At 45.3% G+C, this 15,031-nt stretch overlaps 1 protein-coding gene across 4 annotated transcripts; it reads right to left on the bottom strand.

Annotated features, from left to right (window-relative positions):
* Nucleotides 1-496: 496 nt before the first annotated feature.
* LOC140467505 (uncharacterized) lies at nucleotides 497-14,976 on the bottom strand. Of its 4 annotated transcripts, none has more exons than XR_011955483.1 (5): nucleotides 14,496-14,624; nucleotides 13,536-13,702; nucleotides 11,520-11,597; nucleotides 9,588-10,614; nucleotides 497-1,756 (listed from the first exon to the last, which is right to left on the bottom strand). XR_011955483.1 is itself a non-coding variant. In XM_072563925.1 (4 exons), the coding sequence occupies exons 1-3, from the start codon at nucleotides 14,779-14,781 to the stop codon at nucleotides 9,819-9,821; spliced, it is 1,134 nt and encodes a 377-aa protein (XP_072420026.1). In that variant the 5' UTR covers nucleotides 14,782-14,976; the 3' UTR covers nucleotides 497-1,756; nucleotides 9,588-9,818. The 4 variants fall into 4 exon arrangements, 2 of the variants coding, with proteins under 2 accessions (XP_072420026.1, XP_072420027.1); XR_011955482.1 differs by having other exon boundaries at nucleotides 14,356-14,604; XM_072563925.1 differs by lacking the exon at nucleotides 11,520-11,597 and having other exon boundaries at nucleotides 14,611-14,976.
* Between the last annotated feature and the right edge of the window lie 55 nt (nucleotides 14,977-15,031).

Raw genomic sequence — 15,031 nt, 5'->3', positions numbered from 1 at the left:
ATGTGTCACTAGCTCGTTTTTATATGGTGTGCTGGAGGCAGGTTCATTTGAAGCAAGGTATTAGATAAATATTTAAATAACGTGTAGACTTAATGGAAAAGGCAGCAAGTTGAGAACTACAATAAACAAAATGGGCTGAATTCCCTCCTCCTGCACTGTAATAATGGAGATTCTTTCACTTGTTTAAAGCACTGCATAAACCTCACCTCCTTCATCAAGCTTTTGCTTCCCACTCTAATATCTCCAATGGCTGAATATTATTTTGTACGATTTAAACACCTATCAATGTTTTACCATGTTAGAGGTATTTATAATACAAATTATTGACAGTAACATAGTGAAGACTGAGGGGTGGGGGGGAGGTGAAGAGAGAGGCAGTTTGCTATTTAGAGATATGCTGTATTTATTCACACCAGACATGTGCAGGTAGGGCTGAGATGGTGGCTGTGATGGGGACAGAAGATTGGACTGCAAACATTGAAAATGAAACAAGGTATAGAAGTCAAAAATCTTTTATTTATCGTGATAACACTGTTATATACAAATAGAGCACATCTTGTAGCACACAAGTATGCTTTCACATGATGAGCATCACACCAGAAACACAGGGCAGGGTTACAAAGTGATAGGAAAGAAAAGAGAATAAGAGGCTAGTACAGTGACTACGCTTCCAGGCCAGGTAAATATAGAGGAGAATCAGGCAACGAGATTGATCAAGAAATCAAATTTATTGTCTTTCCGTGAAAGCTGCAACTTTCCTGAACTAGTCCTCATTGATTTGTTCAGTCAGGCGTGTAACATTGTAACTTTTGCATAAACAATTACTATTTTTGATTCTTTCAGTGACATTGTAACTCTCAATTACTGTATGCAGGGATCTAGGCAGAGGGTGCAGGTTGTGGCTCATTTACAACAGGCATATACTGAAGTGATGAACGGTGAGATAAGCTCAAATGATATGTTTGTTGTTCACTCTCTTTCAGTTGTGTTCTTCATGAAGTTTCAGGATGCCAGAAATCTGAATAGTTTCAAATTCCAACCTATTTTCATATTCCATTGTCCTTGAAATAACTCAATGCATTCTATTTGCAGCTACCTGAATAAATTATGAACAGGCCTGGAGACTTGTAACCCTCATTACTAGAGCTGCAGAACATCTGCAGTACTAATTTTGTTCTTCCTTCTGCTGCAGACAAGCCTGCTGTTTCCCAGACTCTGCTTGGTCTGTAATATTTTGGTACTCTGTTTAACACACTCTGAATGCAATGAGCCAGCCTGACTTTCCCAAACAGGAAATGCTAACTCCTCAAAGAAATACACACTAGCACTACCTCCAAAGGTAATACAATTTGTGAAGGGAAATAAAGACATATCTCCTGTCAGTTGCCTTGTTCTATTGCATTCGCAAAGCATTGATGTTCTGCAACAGGAGGTGGCTAGGTAAAGAGACAGAACCCCTATCTCAGCTTGGAAAAATGGACCCATATCATGTAATTTTGTACAAGTTGTCATACATTTTGTGGAAATGATTCCACGTTTGCTGACTGATCTCGGGCCACTGCCATTTCCCTTCACTGTCTGTCTGAAGTTGCTCTTTGACCCTCACTGATAAAGACACGGGACAAGTCATCAAACTGAAGAGAAGTGAAGAACACCCAACTGAGTTCACAGTGGATGATCATGAGCCTCATTTCGGCTCACATGCAATCCTATTCGCTGCTTGTTCTTAGATGACTCCGTCCTCTGAATCCAATGGCTTTCTGTATGGAAAAAGACAAGCAGGTTATCTTGCATAAGAAACAAATTGCAGGAAAAGGCGGCAACATTGCATCATACTGGAAAACAGTTCACTTAGGGATTTCCGTTGCACTGATGAAAATATTTGCAGAAATTTGCATGAATAGACCAGGGCTGTTTACCTTAGAGATAAAAAGATTGAATGGGCTTCGCCTGAAACGCCGATTCTCCTGCTCCTTGGATGCTGCCTGACCTGCTGCGCTTTTCCAGGATCACATGCTTCAGCTCTGATCTCCAGCATCTGCAGTTCTCACTTTCTCCTACTTAATTAGTGCCTACCAGCATTTCACAAGTTTTTAAATGACTACATGAAATGCCACAACATACAAAGGCGACTGTCCAAGTGCTGCAAAACGTGATGAGAATGGCTGATGCATCAAAGAGCCTTTGCCCCTGCCATTATATCTCCTTTGCTCAAGCTGCACTGACTGACACCCACAGATATCTTGTCAAATGGCTTTGAACATGCACAGAGTTAACTTTCAGGTAAAAATAAATGGAGTACTCCAGAGTGTGAATTTAGAGTTGAGTGTTTTGCTCTACCGTTGGCAGAATGATGGATTCTTGTGATAAACATTTTTTTCCCTCCAATATGAATGTGCCATGGTAGCCTATCACTACCTCCAAAGGTAAAACAATTTCTGAAGAGAAGCACAGACATACCTCCCGGTGGTTGCTGTGCTCGCAGGAAGTTGATGTATTGTAACAGGACCTATGCAGGTAAAGACAGACAGCCCCTGTCCCAACTGGGTGCATGAATCAGACTTCCTCATGGCTCCTTCCAAGAGGACTAGGCAAACGTGAGGACTGCAGATGCTGGAAATCAGAGTCTAGATTAGAGTGGCGCTGGAAAAGCACAGCAGGTCTGGCAGAATCCGAGGAGTAGGGGGAAAAAAAAAAATCGATGTTTTGAGCAAAAGCCCTTCATCAGAAATGAAGGCAGGGAGCCTCTGGGGTGGAGCGATAAATGGGGGCCCGGTGGGGGGGGTGAAGGGGGTGGGGATGGAGGTGATAGGTCAGAGAGGAGGGTGGAGTGGATAGGTGGGAAAGAAGATTGGCAGGTAGGACAGGTCATGAGAGCAGTGCTGAGCTGGAAGGTTGGAACTAGGGTAAGGTGGAGGGAGGAGAAATGAGGAAGCTGTTGAAGTCCACATTGATGCCCTGGGGTTGAAGTGTTCCAAGGCAGAAGATGAGGCGTTCTTCCTCCAGGCGTCTGGTGGTGAGGGAGTGGTGGAGGCGGCCCAGGACTTCCAATGTCCTCGGCAGAGTGGGAGGGGGGAGTTGAAATGTTGGGCCATGGGGCGGTGGGGTTGATTAATGCGGGTGTCCCAGAGATGTTTCCTAAAGCGCTCTGCGAGAAGGCTCCATTTTCTCCAATGTAGAGGAGACTGCATCGGGAGCAACGGATATAATAAATTATATTGGTGGATGTGCAGGTGAAATTCAGATGGATGTGGAAGGCTCCTTTGGGGCCTTGGATGGAGATGAGGGAGGAGGTGTGGGCGCAGGTTTTGCAATTCCTGCAGTGGCAGGGGAAGGTGCCAGGAGGGGAGGGTGGGTTGTTGGGGGGGGCGTGGACCTGACAAGGTAGTCATGGAGGAAGCAGTCTTTGCGGAAGGCGGAAAGGGGTGGGGAGGAAAATATAATTTTAAAAATTTAATATAATAAATCTTCCTGCCCACCTATCCACTCCACCCTCCTCTCTAACCGATCACCTTCATCCCCACCCCCATCCACCTATTGTACTCTTTATTACCTTCTCCCCAGCCCCACCCCCCTTCCCATTTATCTCTCTACCCCGCAGGCTCCCTGCCTTCATTCATGCTGAAGGGCTTTTACCAAAAACATTGATTTTCCTGCTCCTCAGAAGCTGCCTGACCTGCTGTGCTTTTCCAGCACCACTCTAATCTAGACTCCTTCCAAGAGGAGTCTCCCCCAGCTAGTGGCTGGAAGACATTACTCTCCATGAAGGCATGGCTGCTCTGACTGTATGCAAGTGGAGCATAACTGACAAAAATTCCATCACATGTAAATCACTGATTCTTCCCTTCAGCTTTGCACAGTTTTACGCATGAGCTTACATCTTTTCCAAAGTAAGATTGAGACTAATATGAAGTATACACACAGAAATGGTAGGGAAGGGATGTGATTGTGGGTAGCTCCATTTGGAGAGCTTGAACAAGCAGACAGGAGGATGAGGAGGCCCTCAAACTCAAAACTTGTTCTCCTGTCATTACATACTGCTATGTTGCATCAGGTTCTGAAACTACAAGCAAGCTACACTAAGTGCACACTCACTACATAGTCCACTAAACATTTAGATGACAGAATTTCCGAGTCTTACCTAATACTTGCCAAAAATCATTCTTCCCTCTGTTTGCAACCAGTCAAGCTGCCAACCAGTTCGCCACTGTCTGCACACCCCCAGCCCACATGTATACCAAGTTGCAATCGATCACATTTAGCATGCCTGTCAGTTCAACAGCAGGTCAGCAGCAGATTTGCGTGCACCAGAAAGAGTTTAGCAAGTGGCGCCTGTGTATCCTTCACCATCTACCAGGTCACAGCCAACATCAGCTTGGCCACGAACGTTGGGAAACTCAGCAATCAGATTAACTAACTGATTGTGTCTGTGTGCATAGGTAACACATTCACCAGTTACCCACAAACATGTAATTCCGTGTTGCCCCATCAATGCCCTGCTGATCCTCACTGCCCCTCTGCCATTCTGTTGTTCCTCTAATGATAGCATGGTTTGTTTGTTCATAATGGATCTCAAGATAGTGGTGAGCTACTCTGTTCAACTACTCCAGTCCAAATAACTGCTTTTAAGGAAGATTAATCCTACAACTCAATACAACAGTGAAGCCTCATGCAAAAAAAAAATTATATGCAAAAAATGCTGATTGGCTTTGAGGGGAACTTACAGATGGTAATGCACCAGTGTGTCTGCTGCCTTTGTAGGTCATGTTTTTGGAGAGTGCTGTTGAAGCAGTCTTGTCCAGTCATTATAGTGCATCATATATAGTACATATTGCTGCCAGTGGCAGATGGAGGAATGCTGAAAGAATCAGATGGGGGACATTACAGAAGAACAGGCAATTATGTTGTTCTTTTTTTCTCGTTTGTTGTAAATGACTGGATAATATTTCAAGTTAAGATTTTAGAAGGAAAAACCAGAAAAAAAGGGAACTCTGCACACAGTCAGGCTGACACATCTGTAGCCTCATTTTCTTTCTCCTTTCTTAAACAGAGGGGTGACATTTACAATTAAAGCAGGTAGAAGCTGTATTAGCAGGGTGGTATGTTAAAGAAAGTGAGCATAACTCAGTTAGTTTTAGAATCGTTTTGGAAAAGGATAAGAACACTCTGGAACTCTGTGGGTCCAACAATGAGTGGGCTACCAATTTTCAGCAGAGGGGTTATTTTACAAGTGAAGCTGATTGGTTTATGGTCCTCTGCCTGCAAACAAGGTTTGTTAGTTATCTGAACTGCTTGCACCATGAGCAAAACTGACAGAAACTAGGTCAGACCAGAAGGGAAACTAGCAAATCTGCAGCAACCAAAACCTCTCTCTCAGTCCTCTGCACTAAATCACTTTAGTCACTCCCAAGTGGGCTGACAAGTGGCATGTAACATTTGTGCCACACAAATGGGCAAGTCCCCTGGGCCGGATGGGACTTATCCTAGGATTCTCTTGGAAGCCAGGGAGGAGATTGTAGAGCTTTTGGCTTTGATCTTTATGTGGTCATTGTCTACAGGAATAGTGCCAGAAGGCTGGAGGATAGCAAACGTTGTTGCCTTGTTCAAGAAGGGGAGTAGAGACAACCCTGGCAATTATAGACCAGTGAACCTTCGGTTGTGGGTAAAGTTTAGGGTATAGATTTGCTCGCTGAGCTGTAGGTTTGATATCCAGACATTTCATTACCTGGCTAGGTAACATCATCAGTGGCGACCTCCAAGTGAAGTGAAGCTGTTGTCTCCTGCTTTCTATTTATATCTTTCTCCTGGATGGGGTTCCTGGGGCTTGTGGTGATGTCATTTCCTGTTATGTTTTGAGGGGTTGATAGATGGTATGTAGATCTATGTGTTTGTTTATGGCGTTGTGGTTGGAGTGACAGGCCTCTAGGAATTCTCTGGCATGTCTTTGCTTAGCCTGTCCCAGGATAGATGTGTTGTCCCAGTCAAAATGGTGGGTTTTTTTTCATCCGTGTGTAGGGCTACAAGGGAGAGAGGGTCGTGTCTTTTTGTGGCTAGCTGGTGTTCGTGTAACCTGGTGGATAACTTTCTTCCTGTTTGTCCTACGTAGTGTAGGACACTCCAACCACAACGCCATAAACAAACACATAGATCTTGATACCATCTATCAACCCCTCAGAAAACGAACAGGAAATGACATCACCACAAACCCCAGGAACCCCATCCAGGAGAAAGATATAAATAGAAAGCAGGAGACAACAGCTTTGCTTCACTTGGAGGTCGCCACTGATGATGTTACCTAGCCAGGTAATAAAATATCTGGATATCAAACCTACAGATCAGCGAGCGAACCTACACCCTAAACCTCAACCTGAGCTACAAACCTTGTGGGTAAAGTGTTGGAAAAGGCTATAAGAAATAGGAGTTATAATCATTGACAGAGGAATAAGTTGATTAGGGCAAGTCAACACGGTTTTGTGAAGGGTAGGTCGTGCCTCACAAACCTTATTGAGTTCTTTGAGAAGGTGACCAAACAGGTGGATGAGGAGAAAGTGAGGAATGCAGATGCTGGAGATCAGAGTCAAGAGTGTAGTGCTAGAAAAGCACTACAGGTCAGGCAGCATCCGAGGAGCAGGAGAATCGATGTTTCGGGCAAGAGCCCCTTCATCGGGATTCTTGCCAGAGACATTGATTCTCCTGCTCCTCGAATGCTGCCTGACCTGCTGTGCTTTTCCAGCAGATACATGGGAACACCCACCATCTTCAAGTTCCCCTCCAAGCCATTCACCATCTTGACCTGGCAATATATCACCGATCCTTCATTGTCACTGGGTCAGAATCCTGGAAATTCCTCCCTGATAGCATTGTGGGTCAACCTACAGTAGGTGGATTGCAGCGATTTGAGAAGGCAGCTCACCACCACCTTCTCAAGGGGTAACTAGGGACAGGCAATAAAGGCTGGGACCGCTGGCCATGTTCACATCCCACAAAACTAATTTCTTAAAAATCCAAGAAAATTAGCTCATCTCTCTTTCAGTGGATACTGCGAGTAGTGCTTTTGAATTGGGGAAGTCATAGACCTCTCATATATATAAAAGCCACTCAGTACCTCTTACAAACAATTGGGAGCATTCAGAGAAAGGAAGATTGGGCAAAAACCTTCAGATCAGCAGGAACCAAACAGATCCTGTGAATAAAGACTACAGAACTGCTTTCCCAGTACTCACTTGGGCCATGGGTTTCATATCCCTGTTTATATTTATCTGTGGGTTTGTGAAAGGGGGAATTCATAAGGGGTTTAGAGTTTTATTTTGTAGAGTTGACTGAATTTAATTGGTTACCTACAGCTGGAATCTAGATACTTGTAATAAATATTGATTCTTGTCAAGGACAGAAAATTTGTGAGTGCTTTCTATCAATCTGAAAATCAGGTAGTTTGGAGATTTTGCCTATATCTTTAAAAACCTGTAACTTGCATGAGGACTCCAGGAACAGCAAGATTTGATGCTGACACGTTACCACAGTGAGTTGTGCCAATGGAGGCAAGGGAAGGGTTATCTGGGGCCCTGGCAGGAATTTTTACATATGTCTGGCCACAGTTGAGGTGCCAAAGGACTGGAAAACTGACAACATGACACCTTTATTAAAACAAAGAATGGAAGAGGCGTAAGTGAGGACTGCAGATGCTGGAGATCAGAGTCAAGATTAAAGTGGCGTTGGGAAAGCACAGGAGCAGGAAAATCAATGTTTCAGGCAAAAGCCCTTCCTGATGTAGGTGTTTTGCCCGAAATGTCGATTTTCCTGCTCTTAGGATGCTGCCTGACCTGCTGTGCTTTTCCAGCACCACTCTAATCTTGAAAAAATGGAAGAGACATGTAAGGAAACTGTAGGCCAGTCAGTCTTACTTCAGTAGTGGGGGAAGCCCCCTTAAATGGGGTTTATCAGGGCTTGGTACTGGGTGATGCACATTGTTAAAAGGGCAATAAGTTACAGAACAAATGGTGAGAGCTTAGAAGTTAACGAAGATTACAGAGACCTTGGTGAGTACAGCCATAGATTCCTGAACATAGCAGTTTACCACTTCTATGTACCATGCTTACTTTTCACATCTCTCTATTTAGATTGTGGCTTTAAAATAAGAGAAAGACACTGCTCTAAACCATGATCTGTGGAAAGAGATGTTGCATTTCAAATAAGTGACTGGAATGTTGAGAGAGATATTAACGTTGCTGCATGTTTAGACTACAGAAGACAATACTGTAAAGATGATTCAAGATGGTACCAACACCAGAGGACTCCTTGCAAGCTCCTGAGCGCAGATCTTATTCTAACATTACACACTTTTAAACCAAAGACTGTCTTGTTACTGTTGATCATGGTCCAAGCACCTCCTATGCAGTGCAACCTGTATACCTCACTCTGTCTAATTATCCTATGATCCGAACATCCTTACTTACTATGATCTGCCTGTACTGCCCACAAACCAAGATTTTCACTGTATTTAGATACACCGTCGCTTGTGAATTAGAAAGCATCTCTCTCTCCATTTTCTAAGAGTGGAAAAGTTAAGACAACATTCCACAAAGCCTGATACCTTCTCTTTCTCCTTTAATTCGCTTCTTGAAAGAAAATTGGAAAACCAGCTTCAAAAAGGTATAGAATTACAAAACTCCCAAAAGGAAAGACAGCATCCATAACCTCACCTAATTTCTGACAATTCCAGGAAAAACAAGGTTTCATTTCAAAGCTGCTACTACAGTGAGTCATGAGACAAAGCATATACATACTGATTTTGTTAGCCAAAGAAGAAAGTTATACTGAAATGGTATTAAAAAACCCAGTTAGTTCACAACAGCATGACTGCACGTAGTTCTGATCCCCACATTATAGGATGTGATTGTATTAGAGAGGGCACAGAGGATTGCTACTTGGGCTGGAGGGTTTGTGCTATGAGGAAAGATTGGATACATTAGGGTTTCTTTCCTTGGATCTGTGAAGGTTTAGAGGGAAGCTGAAATAGGAGTATAACATTGTGAAGGGCATAAATAGGGCCAGGCACCTTTCTCTTAGTAGATTGGTCAATGAACTGGCCAAAGATTTAAGAAAATTAGAAGGCTAAGAGGGAAACCGAGGAGAAATAACTTTGCCCGGAGGGTGTTGGATGTCTGCAAATCACTGTCTGAAATGGTAGCTGACTCAGAAACTCTTTGTAATATATAAGTAATTAGAAATTTACTTGAGATGCCATGGCCTCCAAGGCTACGTTCTTACGTGCTGTGAATGTCTAAGAGTGTGAGACTTGTATTTTGCTGTTGTAGTTAGATTTTGGGAAGTGGGAGGTTAGTTACTCACACCAGAATTCCCAGCCTGTGACCTGCTCTTTCAGCCACAGTATTTATCAGCTGGTCCAGTTTGGGCTTTGATCTATAGTAACACCCCACTATCCTGAATGTTGACAGTGGGGAAGATACAAACACATCACCATTGCATGTGAAGTGGATCTGGGTGAATTCTTTGTTTAAGATATTTATTGCCTGGCACTATCATAGAAGCAAGAGTAGGCTATTCAAGAAGATCATGGCTGATCGGACTTGCCTGGCAGCTTCCTGATGGGCTGGGCTGGTGTCCTTCTTAAGCCAACATCTTCCTGGTGGTGGGTGAGGCCGGTTCCTAGTGGCGAGGCTGATGTACTCATAGTGGTTGGGAGAGCGTCATCCTTATCGTGGCCAGGGCATGTTCTTTGTGGCTTGTGAGGTGCTTCAGAGGCACCTTCCTTGTACTTGATCTGGGATTTCCTCATTGCCTCTTGTGATATGACAATCTTACTGTCCTTGTTGCTGTCCTGGCACACTGGACTGAGCAGGGATGACAACATTAACACTGTCAACATACATCCCTTTCGGTCTTTCTGTCATACACTGCCTCTTCCTACTGAATGTCTCCTCAGCACATGATCCCTTTGGCCCTCCCTGCTGCTTAATGGGCGGTAACTGACAATCACGAAGCTTCAGCAGTGCCTGAATGGCTGTCTCATGGGAGGGACTCCATGTGGCGGCATATGTTTGTGTGGCAATGCTTCTCTTACTGACCCCTGAGGTAAATATCCCTAGCTGAGAAACGGCTGCAGGATCTGGAGATGGATGCAGACGAGCATATGAATGCTCCACAATTTCCCGAGGTGTATCTTGCCAACTGAGTGGCACATCACTGGGCCCATAATTCTCATCAAGACGTTCTATATCCTCTCCCATCCCTTGCTGCCAGTGTTGAATTTGCCGATCTAGCCAGTCTAGTTGCCTATGGAAACGCTTTGTGTCACTCTGCAGCATGGTACGTGACAGCTGTTTCCATCTGGTGATCAGTAAACTGTGTTTCTCTTCGGTGGTGAGAGGGTAGGGTTGCTGCTGTACAATTGATACGCCATCTGCCATGGGTTGCCGTGTTCTGTGCTGGCGACAGTCAGGAGCCAGTCGTTCCAAAGACAGGCCAAGATGCCGTAAAAGATCTGGATCCAGGATGTGGCCGGAGTGTATGAGATGGTAAGCAGTGACACACAACCGGTTCTTGTTCGGGTCAAGATGAATTGTGATGCAGGCTTCACAACCCATCGCAAGATACCTGGGAAATCAATACAGAAACAATAATGTCAGAAAAGATTAGAAGACATTAAATGCCTATTAATCCCCATCAACTCCACCCTCAGCACGTATCGACTCCACCCACTAAAAACTGAAAAAGGGTCTGATCCCCCTCACTAAGTCATCATGCCTCAATTTCTACAAAGCCTATATAACCAGCGAATCTCCCCCATCAAGTCTCTCACTATACCAATCCCTACTGAGTCAATAAACTGTCGCCACTGAGGAGTATCTCCCCTGATTACCAGTGGATCTGTCTTTTGGATTTTCAGGATGTACAGCTGAAGATAGACCCTCACCAATTATCTTTCCCCTCCCATCTCAGACTCTGTACATCAGCAGCAGCCAGTCTCCAATTCTTAAAATGTGGAAAACAGCAAATCAACAGTAAATGTGTTCATAAACGTGGCCAGAAATAGGGAAAACATGAAAACCTTTTGTCTTGCATTGCTTGGGAATGGAACACAATACTAATTAACTATCATAGGAAAGGTAGAATAATGGAGACTGGAATCTCTGCTACATTTCCATAGCAATACACTGACTGACGATATATCACCTGCTTCAGCCCCTTGTTTCCTTTCAGCAACAGCTCTGGTACTTTCCCAAACAATTATATTTCACCAATGGCAGAAGAAGCCGAGCGAAACTGCAAGTGTTAGTCTGAACAGGACAGGAGCGACAAAGTGAATGGGAAAGGGAACTATGCAACAAGCAGGACAGCAGCAGGCCTGAACAGGCAATCTCAGAAGCCAAACCCAGTAACTACAGACGAATCTTCCAAATACACTGTTCCATTGCTCAATCAAAAATCCGCACACGATTCACCAAGGAATGGAAATCACAGCGAGAGACCTAAATTAGGTTAAACAAAAACATACATACTGAATGCATGCTTGTCCAAGTCAAGACGTTGAGGACTGCGAATTCAGCCAGTATGGTAATGGCAGGTGCTATGTCCACCTGTACAGAGAGGAAGAGGAGTCGGTTCTCACTTGCGAGGAAGAGGATGGCCAAAGTGAGGGTAGGGCTGATCAGGGATAGTGGAGAGAACTTGCGCCTGGAGTCAGAGGAAGGAGGGGAGGTCCTTACTGAACATTTTGCTTCAGTATTCACTACTGAGAGGGACCTCCATGTTTCTGAAAACAGCATGAAACAGACTGATTTGCTCGAACAGGTTGATGTTATGAAGTAGGATGTGCTGAAAATTTTGAAAACTGAAGGATAGATAAATCCCCTGGGCCAGACGTGATATACCCTAGGTTACTATAGGAAGCGAAGGAAGAGATTGCCTTTGGCGATGATCTTTGCGTCCTCATTGTCCACTCGAGCAGTCCAGAAAATTAAAGGGTGGCAAATGATATTCCCTTGTTCAAGAAAGGGAATAGGGATAACCCTGGGAATTACAGACCAGACAGTCTTACGTCAGTGGTGGACAAAGTATTGGAAAGAATTCTGAGAGAAAGGATTTATGATTACTTGGAAAACCATAGTTTGATTAGACATAGTCAGCATGGTTTTGTGAAGGGCTGGTTGTGCCTTACAAACCTGATGGAACTCTTTGAGGATGTGACAAAACATGTTGATAAAAGTAGAGCAGCGGATGTGGTGTACACGGATTTTAACAAGGTGTTTGATAAGGTACCCCATGGTAGGCTCATTCAGAAAGGAGGGCAACAGGGAAATCTGGCTATCTGGATACAGAATTGGCTGTCCCATAGAAAACAGAGGGTGGGGATAGATGTAAAGTATTCAGCCTTGGGCTCGGTGACCAGTACTGTTCCGCAGGTATCAGTTTTGGAATCTCTGCTCTTTGTGATTTTTATAAATGACTTGTATGAGGAAGTGGAAGTGTGGGTTAGTAAGTTTGCTGATGACATGAAGGTTGGTGGAGTTGTGGATAATATGGTGGGCTGTCGTAGGTTGCAACAGGATATTGGCAGGATGCAGAACTGGGCTGATAAGTGGCAGATGGAGTTCAACCTAGAAAAGTCTTAAGTCATTCACTTTGGAAGATCAAATTTGAATGCAGAATACAGGGTTAAAGGCAGAATTCTTGGAGTGTGGAGGAACAGAGGGATCTTAGGGTCCATGTCCATATTCCCTTAAAGTTGCCAACCAAGTTGAAAGGGTTGTTAAGAAGGCATATGGTGTGTTGGCTTTCATTGGGTGGGTGGGGGAAAGGGGTTGAGTTTAAGAGCTGTGAGACTATGCTGCAGTTCTACAGAGCTCTGGTTAGACTATACTTGGAATATTGTGTTAGGTTCTGGTCACCTCATTATAGGAAAGCTGTGGAAGCTTTAGAAAGGGTGCAGAGGAGATTTACCAAAATGCTGCCTGAGCTGGAGGGCATGTCTTATGAAGAAAGGTTGAGGGAGTTAGGGCATTTCTCATTGGAGTGAAGAAAGCTGAGAGGTCACTTGATAGAGGAGTACAAGATGTCGAGAGGCATAGACAGAATGGATACCCAGAGACTTTTTCCCATGGTGGAAATGTCTATTACGAGGGAACATAATTTTAAGGTAATTGGAAGAAGGTTTGGGGAGATGTCAGAGCTAGGTTCTTTACACAGTGTGGGTACTTGAAATGCACTGCCAAAAGCGGCAGTAGAGTCAGATATATTAGGCACATTTAAGCGACTCTTGGATAGGCACATGGATGATAGTACAATAAAGGGTACGGAGGCTATTCTGATCTTAGAGTAGGATAAAAGGCCGACACAACATTGAGGGCCGAAGGTCCTGTACTGCGCTAGACTGTTCTATGTTCTGCCGCCAGCCCCACCAGTGATCTTGATCAGGGAATCATGGCTATCAGAAGGGGGTACTGCATCTGAACGCAGAACAAGATCTGTGTTGAAAATCTCACCTTCATTCAAAGTTTGACAAAATGAATAATTACCTCTGTTTGGGTCTCACCCCAGTGGATCGAATGCGTGGCTGTCCATAGTGGACACACTGCAGATTCACTGAGGTATATTTGAAGTGACCTGGAATTGGTATTGTACGTGTCTCATTTGCCTTCTTAACCGTATGGGTCCTAGACTTTTTGAAGATGCTCCCTGTTGCCTGTAAGTACAACAATGAATGACAGTGAAACCACATTCATGAGACTGTAAAACAGAAGTACATCACTGTCGAAAACATGGCATCTCTCACTTCTTTCTTCACCCTTTCCCCTCCTCATCACTATTCACTCTGCTGTCCTCCCCAACACCATCTCCCTCACTCATCACTGTCCTCCTTTTCCCACCTCTCTTAGCCTCACATCTCTCTCATCCCCATGGCATCTCTCCCACTTCCATTCCCTCCCATGTCACCCCAACCTGCATCCTCCTATACCCCACCACCATACTCCCTTCTTCTGCCCTAAACCCCAACATCCACCTCACCCTATGATCCATCTCCCCTGCCCTTTCTCCCTTACCTCCCCCTCTGTCCTCCTTCCCCTGTTCGCTGACCCACTGTTCCCCCAATCTCTTCTACCCCTACCCCACACACCGTCCATCCTCCGCCTCCCCACCTGTCCCTCTCTCCCCTCCCTCTCCACCCCTTGTCCCTCAGCCCCCCTCCCCACCCCCCACTCCCCGTCTGCCAAACCCAGGTGCCTCTCCTCCCCCTCTGTCCCTGCCCCCTCACAGTCCCCCCCACAGTAACCAATCCTCCTCCCTTCGGCCCACCCCCACTCTCCCCTCCCCCTTTAACCCCACGGGGTGGGGAACCTGCTGGAAAAGCTCCAATCTGCAGCTAAACTCGTCGAAGCTCTCAAACTCCAGCGTTCCAAACATGTTGAGAAACTGCTGCGTGGTGTCGAGTGAATTCATGCCTCAGAATCAATTACAATAACTGAATGATTTTATACTTGGGGTATCCGGAGGCGAGTGACCAGAGGAGAATTGATTTAAATTCTCCAGGACCTGAGGGAACCAGCCTGGGAATATTTTCAAATTGCGGAATATAACCGATCACTTCCTCACTGCGCATGTGCGGCTCCGAACGTGCATTACGTCCTCGACAACATGCGGTGACGTCTGGAGTGGCCGCGCGTGCGCGGTACCGTCTGCCCGCCTAGCCCCTCCTCCCCGATACGTAGGGTTGAGTGTGGGGGGGCAGGGTCGCAGGAGCAGGTGAATCGACGTTTCGGGCATAAGCCCTTCATCAGGAATAAGGCCTGTGGGTTGGGAGATAAATGGGGGGGGGGTGGTGTGGAGCTGGGAAGGTAGCTGAGAGTGCGATAGGTAGACGGAGGCGGGGGTAAAGGTGATAGGTCGGAGAGGAGGGCGGAGCTGATAGGTGGGAAGGAAGATGGACAGGTGGGACACGTCATGAGGGCGGTACCAAGATCTGGGGGGGGAGGGGAGATGTGGAAACTGATGAAATACACATTGATCCCGCGGG

Source organism: Chiloscyllium punctatum, chromosome 45 (assembly GCF_047496795.1).
Source record: "Chiloscyllium punctatum isolate Juve2018m chromosome 45, sChiPun1.3, whole genome shotgun sequence".
Lineage (NCBI taxonomy): Eukaryota > Metazoa > Chordata > Chondrichthyes > Orectolobiformes > Hemiscylliidae > Chiloscyllium > Chiloscyllium punctatum.
Note: the sequence above shows the minus strand (reverse complement) of the source record. Positions and strands in the feature narration are given on the sequence as shown.

Excerpts from the sequence above, each read along its gene's own strand:
- LOC140467505 (XM_072563925.1), bottom strand. The coding sequence starts at position 14,781 with ATGCCCGAAACGTCGATTCACCTGCTCCTGCGACCCTGCCCCCCCACA. Across the intron at positions 13,703-14,610 it reads TTCGGAGCCGCACATGCGCA|GCAACAGGGAGCATCTTCAA; the intron begins GTGAGGAAGTGA and ends TTGTACTTACAG. Across the intron at positions 10,615-13,535 it reads GGGGTGAGACCCAAACAGAG|GTATCTTGCGATGGGTTGTG; the intron begins GTAATTATTCAT and ends TTGATTTCCCAG.